This window comes from Mustelus asterias, chromosome 24 (genome assembly GCF_964213995.1).
Source record: "Mustelus asterias chromosome 24, sMusAst1.hap1.1, whole genome shotgun sequence".
In the NCBI taxonomy this organism is placed as follows: domain Eukaryota; kingdom Metazoa; phylum Chordata; class Chondrichthyes; order Carcharhiniformes; family Triakidae; genus Mustelus; species Mustelus asterias.
In genome coordinates, this window is record NC_135824.1 from 19,135,677 (window position 1) to 19,149,970 (window position 14,294).

A 14,294-nucleotide genomic window follows, 5' to 3' on the forward strand; every position below is an offset into this window, starting at 1 on the left:
ACTTTCAGGGATCTATGCACACATACACCTAGATCCCTCTGCTCCTCCACACTATTCAAAGTCCTCCCGTTAGCCCTATACTCAACACATCTGTTATTCCTACCAAAGTGAATTACCTCACACTTCTCCGCATTAAACTCCATCCGCCACCTCTCGGCCCAACTTTGCAACCTGTCTAAGTCTTCCTGCAAACTACGACACCCTTCCTCACTGTCTACCACACCACCGACTTTGGTGTCATCAGCAAATTTGCTAATCCACCCAACTATACCCTCATCCAGATCATTAATAAATATTACAAACAGCAGTGGCCCCAAAACAGATCCCTGAGGTACACCACTTGTAACCGCACTCCATGATGAATATTTACTATCAACCACCACCCTCTGTTTCCTATCCGCTAGCCAATTCCTGATCCAATTTCCTAGATCACCCCCAATCCCATACATCTGCATTTTCTGCAGAAGCCTACCATGGTGAACCTTATCAAACGCCTTACTAAAATCCATATATACCACGTCCACTGCCTTGCCCCCATCCACCTCCTTGGTCACTTTCTCAAAAAACTCAATAAGGTTAGTAAGGCACGACCTACCTGCCACAAAACCATGCTGACTATCACCTATCAATTCATTACTCTCCAAATAACTATAAATCCTATCCCTTATAATTTTTTCCAACATCTTGCCGACAACAGAAGTGAGACTCACCGGTCTATAATTCCCGGGGAAGTCTCTGTTCCCCTTCTTAAACAATGGGACAACATTCGCTAACCTCCAATCTTCTGGTACTATACCAGAGGCCAACGACGACCTGAAGATCAGAGCCAGAGGCTCTGCAATCACTTCTCTTGCCTCCCAGAGAATCCTTGGATAAATCCCATCCGGACCAGGGGATTTATCTATTTTCAGACCCTCCAGAATATCCTGCACATCCTCCTTATCAACTGTAATACTGTCTATTCTACTCCCTTGCAACCCAGTGTCCTCCTCAGCTATATTCATGTCCCCTTGCGTGAACACCGAAGAGAAATATTGGTTCAATGCTTCACCAATCTCCTCCGGTTCCACACATAACTTCCCTCTGCCATCTATAACTGGCCCTAAACTTGCCCTAACCAACCTTCTGTTCTTGACATACCTATAGAACGCCTTAGGATTCTCTTTAACCCTATCCGCCAAAGTCTTCTCATGTCCCCTTTTAGCCCTTCTAAGCTCGCTCTTCAACTCCCTCTTAGCCAATCTAAAGCTTTCTAGTGCACTACCCGAGTGCTCACGTCTCATCCGAACATAAGCCTCCTTTTTCTTTTTAACCAACAAAGAAACTTTTTTGGTGCACCACGGTTCCCTAGCCCTACCAATTCCTCCTTGCCTGACAGGGACATACCTATCACAGACTCGCAGTAGCTGCTCCTTGAAAAAACTCCACATGTCGGACGTTCCCAGTCCCTGTAATCTCCTAGTCCAACCTATGTTTCCTAATTCTCTCCTAATAGCCTCATAATTACCCTTCCCCCAGCTAAAACCACTGGCCCGAGGTTCATGCCTATCCCTTTCCATCACTAAGGTGAACGTAACCGAATTGTGGTCACTATCACCAAAATGCACACCAACTTCCAAGTCTAGCACCTGGTCTGGCTCATTTCCCAGCACCAGATCCAATATAGCCTCACCTCTAGTTGGCCTGTCTACATACTGAGTCAAAAAACCTTCCTGCACGCTTTGAACAAAAACTGACCCCTCTAACGAGCTAGAGCTATAACAATTCCAGTCAATATTAGTCAAGTTAAAATCCCCCATAACAATTGCCCTATTACTTTCACTCCTAAGCAGGATTGACTCCGCAATCCTTTCCTCAACCTCTCTAGAACTTTTAGGAGGTCTATAAAAGACTCCCAACAGGGTGACCTCTCCTCTCCTATTTCTAATCTCCGCCCATACTACCTCAACAGATAAGTCCTCATCAAACCTCCTCTCTGACACTGTGATACAATCTCTGACCAATAATGCTACCCCTCCTCCTCTTCTACCTCCTTCCCTACTTCGACTAAAACATTTGAACCCCGGGACCTGCAGCATCCATTCCTGCCCCTGCTCTATCCATGTCTCTGAAATAGCCACAACATCGAAGTCCCAGGTACTGATCCACGCTGCAAGTTCACCCACTTTATTGCGAATACTCCTGGCATTGAAGTATACACATTTCAAACCCTGCTCCACCCCACCTCTGCAATGCCGTGCATTGCAGTCCCCATCCATGCATCCCTCACTTTCAGCCCCACTACTCAGGATCCCTCCCCCCCCCCGAATCAGTTTAAACCTCCTTGCATGGCCTTAGCAAATTTACCCCCCAGGATATTGGTCCCCTTCTGATTAAGGTGTAGACCATCCTTCTCATAGAGGTCACACCTTCCCCAGTACGAGCCCCAATTGCTTAAGTACCTGAACCCCTCCCTCCTGCACCATCCCCTCAGCCATGAATTCAAACCTTCCCTCTCCCTATTCCTCTCTAAACTATCCCGTGGTACAGGCAAGAGTCCAGAGATAACCACTCTGTCAGTCTTGGCCTTTAGTTTCCACCCCAACTCCATAAATCCCTGCCTAATATCCCCTTCCCCTATCCTCCCTATGTCGTGTGTCCCCACATGTACAATAACTTGTGGTTTATCTCCCTCCCCCCTAAGAATCCTGAATACCCTGTCAGACACATCCCGGACCCCAGCCCCTGGTAGGCAACACACCAACCCTGAGTCCCTACCTTTAGTTCCGACCCTCCTATCTGTCCCCTTAATTGTGGAGTCCCCAATCACAAGGCCCAGTCTTTTACAGCCCCTAACCACCTGAGCTTTCTCACTCGGCTCACCCCCAGAGATCTGCTCTCTATGCGTAGAAGGACAAGGGCAGCAGATACATAGGAACACCACCACCTGCAAGTTTCCTCTCCAAACAACTTGGAACCATATCACTGTTCCTGGGTGAAAATCCTGAAACTCCCTCCCCAACAGCACTGTGGATGTACCTACAGCAGAGGGACTGCAGCGGTTCAAGAAGAAAGCTCACCACCATCTTCTCAAAGGCAATTAGTGATGGACAATAAAGGCTAACCTTGTCAGTGATGCCTACACCCTGTGAGAAAGTTTTTAAATAGTAAAGTTATAATTAAACAAGTCTATTCTGGACATGTGGAAAATCATTACTTGCAGACATTGATACATGAGATTTGGTTGCATTGATTGAAGGAACAGGCCTGTACTCTCTGGAATTTAGAAGAATGAAGGGAGATTAAATTGAAGCATACAAGATGATAAAAGGTATGGATAAAGTAGACATGGAGCGGATGCTTCCTCTTGTGGGACATTCTAGGACGAGAGGTCATAGTCTTAGGATAAGGGGCAGCAAATTTAAAACAGAGTTGAGGAGAAACTACTTCTCCCAAAGGGTTGTGAATCTGTGGAATTCGCTACCCCAAAGTGTATTGGATGCTGGGACAGTGAGTAAATTTGAGGAGGAATTAGACAGATTTTTAAGAACAAAGAACAGTACAGCACAGGAAACAGGCCCTTCTGCCCTCCAAGCCTGTGCCGCTCCTTGGTCCAACTAGACCAATCGTTTGTATCCCTCCATTCCCAGGCTGCTCATGTGACTATCCAGGTAAGTCTTAAACGATGTCAGCGTGCCTGCCTCCACCACCCTACTTGGCAGCGCATTCCAGGCCCCCACCACCCTCTGTGTAAAAAACATCCCTCTGATATCTGAGTTATACTTCGCCCCACTCACCTTGAGATTTTTAATTGGTAATGGGTTGAAGGTTTATGGGGAGAAGGCAGGAAAATGGGGATGAGGAGCATATCAGCCATGATCGAATGGCGGAGCGGACTTGATGGGCCGAATGGCCTAATTCCGCTCCTGTATCTTATGAATTATAAGGTCACATAGTTTCTCTCCCCTTTATTGAATCATACCCTCCGAGCACCCTCCAGTGTATTTAATTTTAGTCAGCTGGGTGCCTGACATTTATGGTAACCCATGACCATGTCAGTATGACTCCCTCCCAAACTACTGAGAATTGCACACATGTAGAGTTCTGTTCAACTGTGCAGTACGCCATCGTCTCTCATAGCGACACGAGGCCGTACCCAAGTGTCGAGCATTTTGGCGTAAGAACCAGCTGAGCGATCCCCAAGTGGAATACTCACTACGAAATATTAGACTAGTCAGGCGTTGCCCAAAGTAATCCAGGATGAGTTCTTTGTGACAATAACAGGAATGAAAGACTAAGGATTCCCTTCAGCCACATTATGAAGGTTATGGGAGATAGGAAGACAAAGAGATCAGGTTTGTGACCTTGCAGGCAAATACACAATGGACTGAATGACATCCTTTTGCGTTCTAAATCTTTCTATGGTTTGATTGCATTGTGCGGCGATTACGCCATCAGTAAAGGGTCCAGCCTTTCATTATATCATTATGGAAAAGATCCAGAGGTGAAGCACATTTAACAAACATGATATTCATCGGACAGAGCATTACAAAACTAATCTAGACCATGGGGCTACTAAAAGATATTCACCACAATTGTAATTGTGCCACTAGTCCAGCATGGTGGCACAGGGGCAGCATGGTGGTTGGCACTGCTGCCTCACAGTGCTAGGGACCCGGGTTCGATTCCCGGCTTGGGTCGCTGTCTGTGTGGAGTTTGCACATTCTCCTCGTGTCTGCGTGGGTTTCCTCCGGGTGCTCCGGCTTCCTTCCACACTTCAAAGATGTGCAGGTTAGGTGAATTGGCCATGCTAAATTCTCCCTTAGTGTACCCGAACAGGTGCAACCAAGTTTACAAATCGTAGATATATATATTTACAACAGGGGTCGGTAGAATTTGGGGTATGAAGGGAACTAAAGGATATGGGGAGGGCGGATCTGAGGTAAAAGATCAACCATTCTTCTCACAAAAAGCCAGCACTGACATGACGGACCAAATGGCCTCTTTCCGAGCCAACACCTCGTGCTGTTGTGAATAATAATTACGGATATATTTTCTTTCAGGAGCAGAGATTACGGCTGGGATTATTTGCAAGGAGCCTCCCTCCGAGGCCAAAGGTTTTGTGGAGGGTGGTGGGGTGGGAGATTGTTCAACATGGATTGGCAAGCAGTGGGACCTGGGGCTGAATTTATTGGACAGCAACCAATCAGAGGGCCTGTAGCTCAGCAGCGGCACAAGGAGGTGTGGCCACTGTTGGGGTTGCACCAAGTGGATAGGAACACGTCCCTGGACACGCGTCTCTAGATAAGGCCAAGTTGAGTCTGGGGGTGCTGAAACCAGTTTGACAGGCCCTGGGGAGGTGAGGTGGTCGCTGAGGACATGTAGCCAGAGGAATGGCCATTGCCACGGGGGATGGACCAAAGAAGACGCAAAAAATGAGGTCTCCTCTCCTGGAGCCTGTTTGGGGAGTGGTGTGGTGGGGGGGCTTTGGGTTTACCTGGCAGCCTCCCCACACAGCAGAAGCAGTGGTATTGTCACTGGATGAGTAATCCAGGAGCCCAGTCTAATTCCCCTGGGGACATGGGTTCAAATCCCACCACAGCAGCTGGTGGAATTTCAATCCAATTCATAAATCTAGAATATAAAGCCAGTCTCCGTATTGGTGAGAGCCTGAAACCATTGTTGATTGTTTTAAAAACCCATCTGGTTCATTAATGTCCTTTAGAGGAGGAAATCTGTCTGATCTTCATGTGACTTCAGACCCACAGCAATGTGGCTGACCCATTATTGCCCTCTGGGATCGCTTAGCCAGCCACACAATTCAAGGACAATTAGGGATGGGCAATAAATGCTGACCATGCCACTGATGCCCACATTCCATGAAAGAATTTTTAAAAATTGGTTTCTGGGCAGGCAGGCCACCTGCTGGCAAAATAGGATGGCAGCAGGAAGGCATCTGGACACGTCTGGGCGGCACGGTGGCACAGTGGTTAGCACTGCTGCCTCACAGCTCCAGGGATCCGGGTTCGATTCCTGGCTTGGGTCGCTGTCTGCGTGGAATTCTCCCCGTGTCTGGTGAGTTTCCTCCGGGTGCTCCGGTTTCCTCCCACACTCCAAAGATGTGCAGGTTAGGTTGATGGGCCATGTTAAATTGCCCCTTAGTGTCCCGGGATGCGTAGGTTAGAGGGATTAGCGGGGTAAATATGTGGGATTGCGGTCGGTGCAGACTCGATGGGCCGAATGGCCTCCTTCTGTACTGTAGGGATTCTATGAAATTCTATGACATTTCTGTGACACGTATAGTCCTGCCTCCCGATGCCATTTTGCCAGCCTTCGTACCTCTGAACCTGTCCTCAAAGGTCTGGGAAAATTCCAGCCCACTTTTCCACAAGTGTCTTTGCCGATGCAATTATTCACCCTGACTCAAGCAGTTCTGACATTCCTTGTTTTTGTTCACAACACATTAACCTGGGGATTGTTTTCAAAGCTCGGGTCAGATCCCAGACTCATTATAACAAACATCCAGCACTGTTCAATCAACCAGGGATTCAGCCAATGGGCAAGATGGAACAGCAGCCTAATCCACATTCCTTTATCGTCAGGGCGTCAATTATACAGGGATTCCTTACACGAGGAATATTTGCTAACCGCTTCGGAAGTCAACATGAACACTGCCTTCCTTTCGCAATTACTCAAACAAATCAACACGCGAGGCCAAAATAGTCGCTCATTGAAACAGCGTTACAGATCTCTCGGTCAAGTATTCACCCTCAGTATTTCTCTCAGAGACATTAAACAATTTGGAAAGGGCAACACTTGCTTAATCACCAAGAGCAATTTAGCTGCAAACCTTATAAAGAAAAGCAATACCGAAGAAAATCCATCATTCTCAAAGTCACATTATCAAACTCCCTGATTAACCTTCAGCATAAATGAAACATTGATGCATAGAAAATAGAAGCTGTAGGCCATTCAGCCCTTCGAGCCTGCTCCACCATTCATTTTGATCATGGCTGATCATCAAATTCAATATCCTGATTCCCCCCCTTCCCCCCCCCGTATCCCTTGATCCCTTTAGCCCCAAGAGCGATATCTAATTCCTTCTTGAAATCACACAACGTTTTGGCCTCAACTACTTTCTGTGGTAGTGAATTCCACACATTCACCGCCCTCTGGATGAAGAAATTTCTCCTCACCTCAGTCCTAAAAGGTCTGGCCCTTATTCTAAAACTATGACCCCTAGTTCTGGACTCCCCCACCATCGGGAACATTCTTTCTGAATCTACCCAGTCTAACCCTGTTTTATAAGTTTATATAGAAATGCTTCAAGTCAGTCATCCAGACTTGACTCTATTCTCCCTCCACAGATGGTGTCAGACCTGCTGAGATTTTCCAGCATTTTCTGTTTTTGTGCTAAAACAAAGACTCTTACAAGTCAAAATAGTTCCTCCTCTCATTAAATCAGAGCATATTAATTCTATACCAAATGTAATTCCAAGTCGATTCATGAACCAATAGAGATAGGATAAATATCAGATCTACAAGGGGATAGGTGATAAATAGACAGGATATTCCCCAGTAGAGATCAACTTTGCAACCAGATCTTTGTTTCCATATCTTTCCTCTGTTGCAATTTTCAAACTCTGGAACTCAATTTCACACCTCAATGGCCATACATATCAGGCTCATGAGAAAGATCCCTCCACACTATGGATTGCTCACTCAAGTGTTTGAGTCATATACCCCACTCTAACAGGAGTTACACATTTATATATTATCAATTCCTGCTGCCGACAATAATAAAAGATCAAAACAGGATGAAGAGGGTGTGATGTTTGATGGGGGAACAGGAATGATGGGGAATGTTACATGGACACGCAAAAAGACATTCACTTTTCCACTAATCCCAACTGGAATGCATTGGGCTATTTATTACCTGTTGGCTTCCTTGAGTCCCACGTACGCTTGTGTTATTTCCCCTTCATCCTTCATCTTGCGTATATCCTCCAGGAAAATCATCGGCTCCGTCATCGTCTCCTGCAACAAGAACTCTTTGAGCGTTCCAGCAACGTTCACAATAAACACTTCAGGAAGCCACTGCTGAACAGAACAGTTTCTCCACTGCCCAGACAGCCAAAGCATTGAACGGCACAACTTCTTTGGGAATGAAATTCCTTCGTTAAAGTTGTAGTAATTAATAAATTTACATGTCAGAAGGTGCTTACAATGATTTCATATCACACAGAAGTAGAAACACTCAACATTGGAGATAACAGTGCGAGATAACATTGCCTGGGGCAGTTGAAACAGCATTGTGTGGGATAGCCTACTCAGGAAAACAGGAGCACAGATCCCATCATCAACAATCACAAGTATAGTTCTGAAAGGACAAAAGCTGAAATAACAGATAATGGCCCAATCGAAACATTGCAGCGTGAAATAGTGAAGAATACTGTTCAAATCCACCCAATAGAATCACTTAGAAGAGCAGCCCTGAGTTGGCTCTCTGGGTGATCTGTGTATAAAGTACAAGCTTGAATAAACTTCTTGTTGAAACTCCATGCCAGTCTCGAAGACTCCACCCGTTTGATCCCTCCAACAGTTATTGACAAAATTAAAAAGGCTGCAACACTAATCTGCTTATGATCAGATAGGAACCATCATGGAGAGTTCAAACGGCAAAAGTTCAAGTCTGCCCTATAAAGTGATGGCTTTCATAGAATCCCTACAGTACAGGAGGCCATTGGTCCATCAAGTCTGCACTGACCACAATCCCTCCCAGGCCCTATTCCCATAAACCTCATTTACCCTGAAAATCGCCCTGACACCAGGGTCAACTTAGCACGGCCAATCAACCTAACCTGCACGTCTTTGGACTGTGGGAGGAAACTGGAGCACCCGGAGGAAACCCACGCAGACACGGGGAGAATGTGCAAACTCCACACAAGCGGTGATCTGAGGTTGGAATTGAACCCGGGTCCGTGGCGCTGTGAGGCCACTGTGCCACCGTGCCGCCAAGTTTTGTCCTGGCTGAGGGCAATTTGACTTATTTGTGTTGCTGTAATGCATTCTTTAAGATTTCAATGCATTCTGCCTGCCTCTCAGTGAACACCGTGGGGTTAATTGCTTCTCACAGTCATGAGATAAGCAAAAGAAGTTTACACTTTGACACACGCACCAACAATTTTGCTCGTATCAACAAGTGGGAGGAAGTGAATTCTCACATTCTGTTTCTGGAGAATACAAGGTGCATCAACAAGGAGAACACGATTGGAAAATTGACGTTTGCAATAAACTTTAGGATGTGCAGACTGGGCACATCTGAATAAAACTTAAGTGAATAAATACAACAAACTACCACAATTGGTTTGTGTGTGAAACAATTTCACCTACATGTCCCAAGATTCAGGGTATCCTCAAATACCTTTGGATGATCATTTTTCCAAACCAGCCAGCGGCACGGTGGCACAGTGGTTAGCACTGCTGCCTCACAGCGCCAGAGACGTGGGTTCAATTACAGGCTTGGGTCACTGTCTGTGCGGAGTTTGCACGTTCTCCCCGTCTCTGCGTGCGTTTCCTCCGAGTGCTCTGGTTTCTTCCCACAGTTCAAAGATGTGCGGGTTAGGTGGATTGGCCATGTTAAATTGCCCCTTAGTGTCAGGGGGACTAGCTAGGGTAAATACATGGGGTTATGGGGATAGGGCCTGGGCGGGATTGTGGTCAGTGCCGACTCGATGGGCTGAATGGCCTCCTTCTGCACTGTTGGATTCTATGAACAACCTCATTATTTGTAGTCACATTCTTGAGTCACTTTTTCCCATCGTCATGATTCTAGGTCGCTAAATAAAATGTCACTCTGGCTTAAAATGCTTCTTTAACAGATTATTAATAATTGCAGTGATGGGAAGGCGGCAAATTCGGTCACAGTTATCGATCATCTCTGGGTTTCTCAAACCTTCACACTGTACAAGGAAACACTGGAGCCGTGAACGTACCGACCGTCCACGCCACGCACCCACTGCAGCGAGGTCGGAGAAGTCGGCGGCCGGCCGAATCTCCGTTCACTGCGGCGGGATGGGAAAATCCCAGCAACGTGAACTGTGGCAAGATTCCGGCCCCGGACTTTCCTCAGCTGCCTGACTGTGCTGCAGGAATCCCGTCCCTGCTGTTGATCTGGGGTTTCTGTCTAAGTTGCTGTGGCTCTTTAGGAGAATCCCAGTGGAAAATCCGATGCAAGCTTCTAACCTTTGCCTTCCCACACACACAAGTCTGGTGTGTGAAATGTTTCAACCTTTTCACTTGATATTTCTATTCCCCCGTCAGTCACAAAGGAACAGGAATGCGTTCAGTCAACGTCATAGAAACATAGAAGGCAGGAGCAGCAGGCGGCCATTTGGCCCTTCAAGCCTGCTCCGCCATTCATTACGATCGTGGCTGATTGTCCAACTCAATAGCCTAATCCTGCTTTCTCCCCATAACCTTTGATCCCATTTGTCCCAAGTGCTATATCTAGCCACTTCTTGAACACATTCAATGTTTTGGCATCAACTACTTCCTGTGGTAATGAATTCCACAGGCTCACCACTCTTTGGGTGAAGAAATGTCTCCTCATCTCCATCCTAAATGGTCTACCTGAATCCTCAGACTGTGACCCCTGGTTCTGGACTCCCCCACCATCGGGAACATCCTCCCTGCGTCTACCCTGTCCAGTCCTGTTCGAATTTTATAAGTCTCTTTGAGATCCCCCCCTCATTCGTCTGAACTCCAGCAAAAACAATCCTAACCTAGTCAATCTCTCCTCATACATCAGTCCCGCCATCCCCGAATCAGCCTGGTAAACCTTCGCTGCACTCCCTCGAGAGCAGGAACATCCTTCCTTAGAAAAGGAGACCAAAACTGCACACAATACTCTAGGTGTGGCCTCACCAAGGCCGTGTATAATTGCAACAACACACCCCTGCTCCTGTACTCGAAACCTCTCGCAATGAAGGCCAACATACCATTTGCGTTCTTTACTGCCTTCAATTAGACCTTTAGGTCTTACGTTTAGTCACAATGGCAGGACTTTCACTAAAGTGGCCACTGACTGTCGTGGCTGTGAGTTGTGCCAAACAGATAAGACAGGACCACTCAGCGGTGACCTCAACATCAGGTCAGGACAACATTCTTTGGAGGAACTTGACCACATGGACAACAAAGGGTCGGGGAGGTCAGCACCACCTTGAATCTGCCACAGGGGTAATTGCATGTGGACAATAAACACAGCTCCTGACAGTAATGGCCACATCACAAGATGAAATGGACAAAAAGTGTCAGGAGATGTAGGAAGTGCAAAATTCATTCTTGTTAAAACAGCAAAGTGTCAAGAGAAGGATCGGAAGACAAAAGGAACATTTACCTTGCTCTCCTGGAGGTGAGTGAGGGAGTCAGAGGAAGAACACAAAACAGTTTGTTAGCAACATTCAAACATAACTAGAACAGTAATATGAACCAAAGGCCGACTATGGAAAGCAACTCGATTGTGATAGCACAAGTTCTCGTCAATTTAAAATATGGATAAACATAAACAGGAAATATTTAAAAGTTGGTCGGTATTTTCCATCTATTGTAGGGCACGTCAGCTTCCCACATACCTTATGTGCCATCGCTTCCTTCTGGCTGACCAGTTGGGATCGCAGAATAAGAACCTCCTCTTTACGAACCTCCAGCTCCTCACTTGACGCAGTCAACTGCTCGAGTAGAACTCTGTATGCGGGGGAACCGGGAGCTATAACTTCAGGGGAGGCCTTTTCACTCAGAGCTTTATGCAGCTCATTCAGTTCATTCTTTAGCTTCTTATTCTCAGACTCCAGTTCTTGCCTCTGCAGAATACAACAGGGATCCATCAGCCAAAGAGATAAAGCTCGTCTCCACTGAATAAGCTCATGAAAGTTGAACATAGCCATTCCCCCAATATTGAAACTTGACAGTCTTCTGCTGTCCTGGGATGCAATTCTTCAATGTTCGTTTTCCCCCTCCAAAGCAAAACACTGCGCATGTTTATAGGGTGGCAGAGTGGTTAGCACTGCTGCCTCACAGCGTCAGGGACCCAGGTTCAATTCCAGCCTCAGGTGACTGTCTACGTGGAGTTCCTGTGAGTCTGTGTGGGTTTCCTCCGACACTCCAAAGTTGTGCAGGTTGGGTACTGGCCGTGCTAAATTGCCTCTTAGTGTCCCAAGATGTGTAGGTTAGATGGATTAGCCATGGTAAAGGTGTGGGATTACAAGGATAGGGTGGAGGAGAGGGGCTGGGTAAGATAATCTAACAGAGAGTTGGTGCAGACTCGGTGGGCCGAATGGCCTCTTTCTGCACTGTAGGGATTCTATGATAAATTGCACGGATTATTATTCACTTTTTACCATTTTACAGAGAGAATCGTATCAATTGGGACAGACACAAAGGATGATACTTGAAGATGAAATACAAAAAGAAACCCTATGGAATTATCAGAATGGAGAAATCCGAAATTCCACAAATATAGAATTAGTTTATCAGTGCCAGCGAGTTTGTTCAGCAGTAATTATGAATTATCTGCCATTAAAAACCTCATTCAACAAGAGGAGAGGCGGGTAAGTGGAGCTGAGTCCATGAAAAGATCAGCCATGATCTTATTGAATGGCGGAGCAGGCTTGAGGGGCCGGATGGCCTACTCCTGCTTCTAGTTCTTATGTTCTTATGTAACATTTTCAAGGGTTTTACAGTGAAGCTAACAGCGTAAAAGTTGAAGCCCCGTCAAAATTAAGTGATTGCTGAAGATTTTAATCTGTGGAGACTTCAATAACATAGCGATCCTGTCCTGTTCCTCCTCAGGCTACCTCAAGAGTTTGCAGCCCCGCTGCTATTTCCCGTTCCAACTAGCATTCATTGGCCGCAGGCAGGAGTTCCACCCCTCACTCGGGGAACAAATCCCACCAATTGGATTGGCCCACAGTTCTGTAATCCCAACAGTGGCAGAGGGACAGGAATGGGACTACACGCTGTCCCCCAATCCCAGGTCTGGGTGGTGGACAGTGGGGGGATTGGGGTGCAGGGAGAAGCTGGGGAGAGTGGTCCAGCAGTTACCAAACCTTAAAGGGATGTAGGGGAGGGAGGGGTACGCAAAGTTAAAATGGGACAAGGAGGCTTTGATGGTTGCAATCCCCAGTTTCCCATCCAAGGCCTAAACCCGATTATTTTCGAGCTTCCCCCCATACCAACGACCGTCTCCTGCCAGCCTAAATAATTTATCCTGGGAGCCCTTAAGTGGTCGATATTTGGCCACTGAAGGACCTCGATGGGGCGGGTGGGCAGCCCATTCTAGGCCTTGTCGCTGAGATGTCCCCCTCCCACAAACCTGCTGAAGGGGGGATTGTGAAATTCAGGCCTGGGAACCACCGATAGCAATTTTTAGGGATTTCTGCATTCAGCAGTGTCTGTTTGGACACCAGCAGGCTCTCAGTTTCACAGTTGCTATGACAGCGAACGCTGACAGCCTTACCATCGTTATAATCCCAAAATTGGAGCTTGGCATGTGGGTGACATGACCTGTGGAATTTGGCTTTACACCACTAGGTGGAGCTGCTAGTCACCTTTACACTGAACCTTCACCAAATCCCATTGCGTTTCTGGACACCATTGGTAGCACTTTCAGGTTGGCATCAAATACTAGAATGGCTGAAATGAACACCCTCTGCTTTGCCAGCTGAATCAGTGATAGCAAAGCAACCCGGTAGGGTCCAGACCTCCACTCTTATTACCCATAACTAAGTTGTTACCTGCAATGAAGCAATAACCATGGAACCAGAGAATCCCGACAGTGCAGAAATAGGCCATTCGGCCCTTCAAGTCTGTACCAACTCTCCAAAAGAGCATCCCACCAAGGCCCTCCCCTCCGCCCTATCCCCGTAACCCTGCATATTAATCCACCTAACCCACACATCTTTGGATTGTGTGAGGGAAACCGGAGCACCCGGAGGAAACCCATGCAGACACGGGGAGAAGTTGCAAACTCCACAGTCACCTGAGGCCGGAATTGAACCTAGGTCCCAGGCGCTGTGAGGCAGCAGTGCTAACCACTGTGCCACCGTACCACCCCGATAAACCTATGCATGTAGATAAAGGCTTGAACCACTGGGCCTCTTTTCAATGGAATTGAGAAGAAAGTTGAATCATTTTGAAATTAGAGAGCAGGATACAGGGGTGTAGATTAAATACAAGAGGTTTAGAAGGGAGAACCAGGATTCTCATAAAGCACCTTCCAAACTCTCAGCATTTAGGACAAGGGCAGCAGATACCTA

The 14,294-nt window shown here is 46.8% G+C and overlaps 1 protein-coding gene across 2 annotated transcripts in view; it reads right to left on the reverse strand.

The window, feature by feature from the left end:
• Nucleotides 1–14,294, reverse strand: part of myo5aa (myosin VAa) — a 238,552-nt gene that overhangs the window by 45,006 nt on the left and 179,252 nt on the right. For both annotated transcript variants that reach the window (XM_078241369.1, XM_078241368.1), the window contains exons 29-30: nucleotides 11,613–11,840; nucleotides 7,916–8,016 (exon numbers count right to left, since the gene is read on the reverse strand). In XM_078241369.1, coding sequence (XP_078097495.1) covers nucleotides 7,916–8,016; nucleotides 11,613–11,840 — 329 coding nt within the window. The remainder of the gene's footprint in view (nucleotides 1–7,915; nucleotides 8,017–11,612; nucleotides 11,841–14,294) is intronic.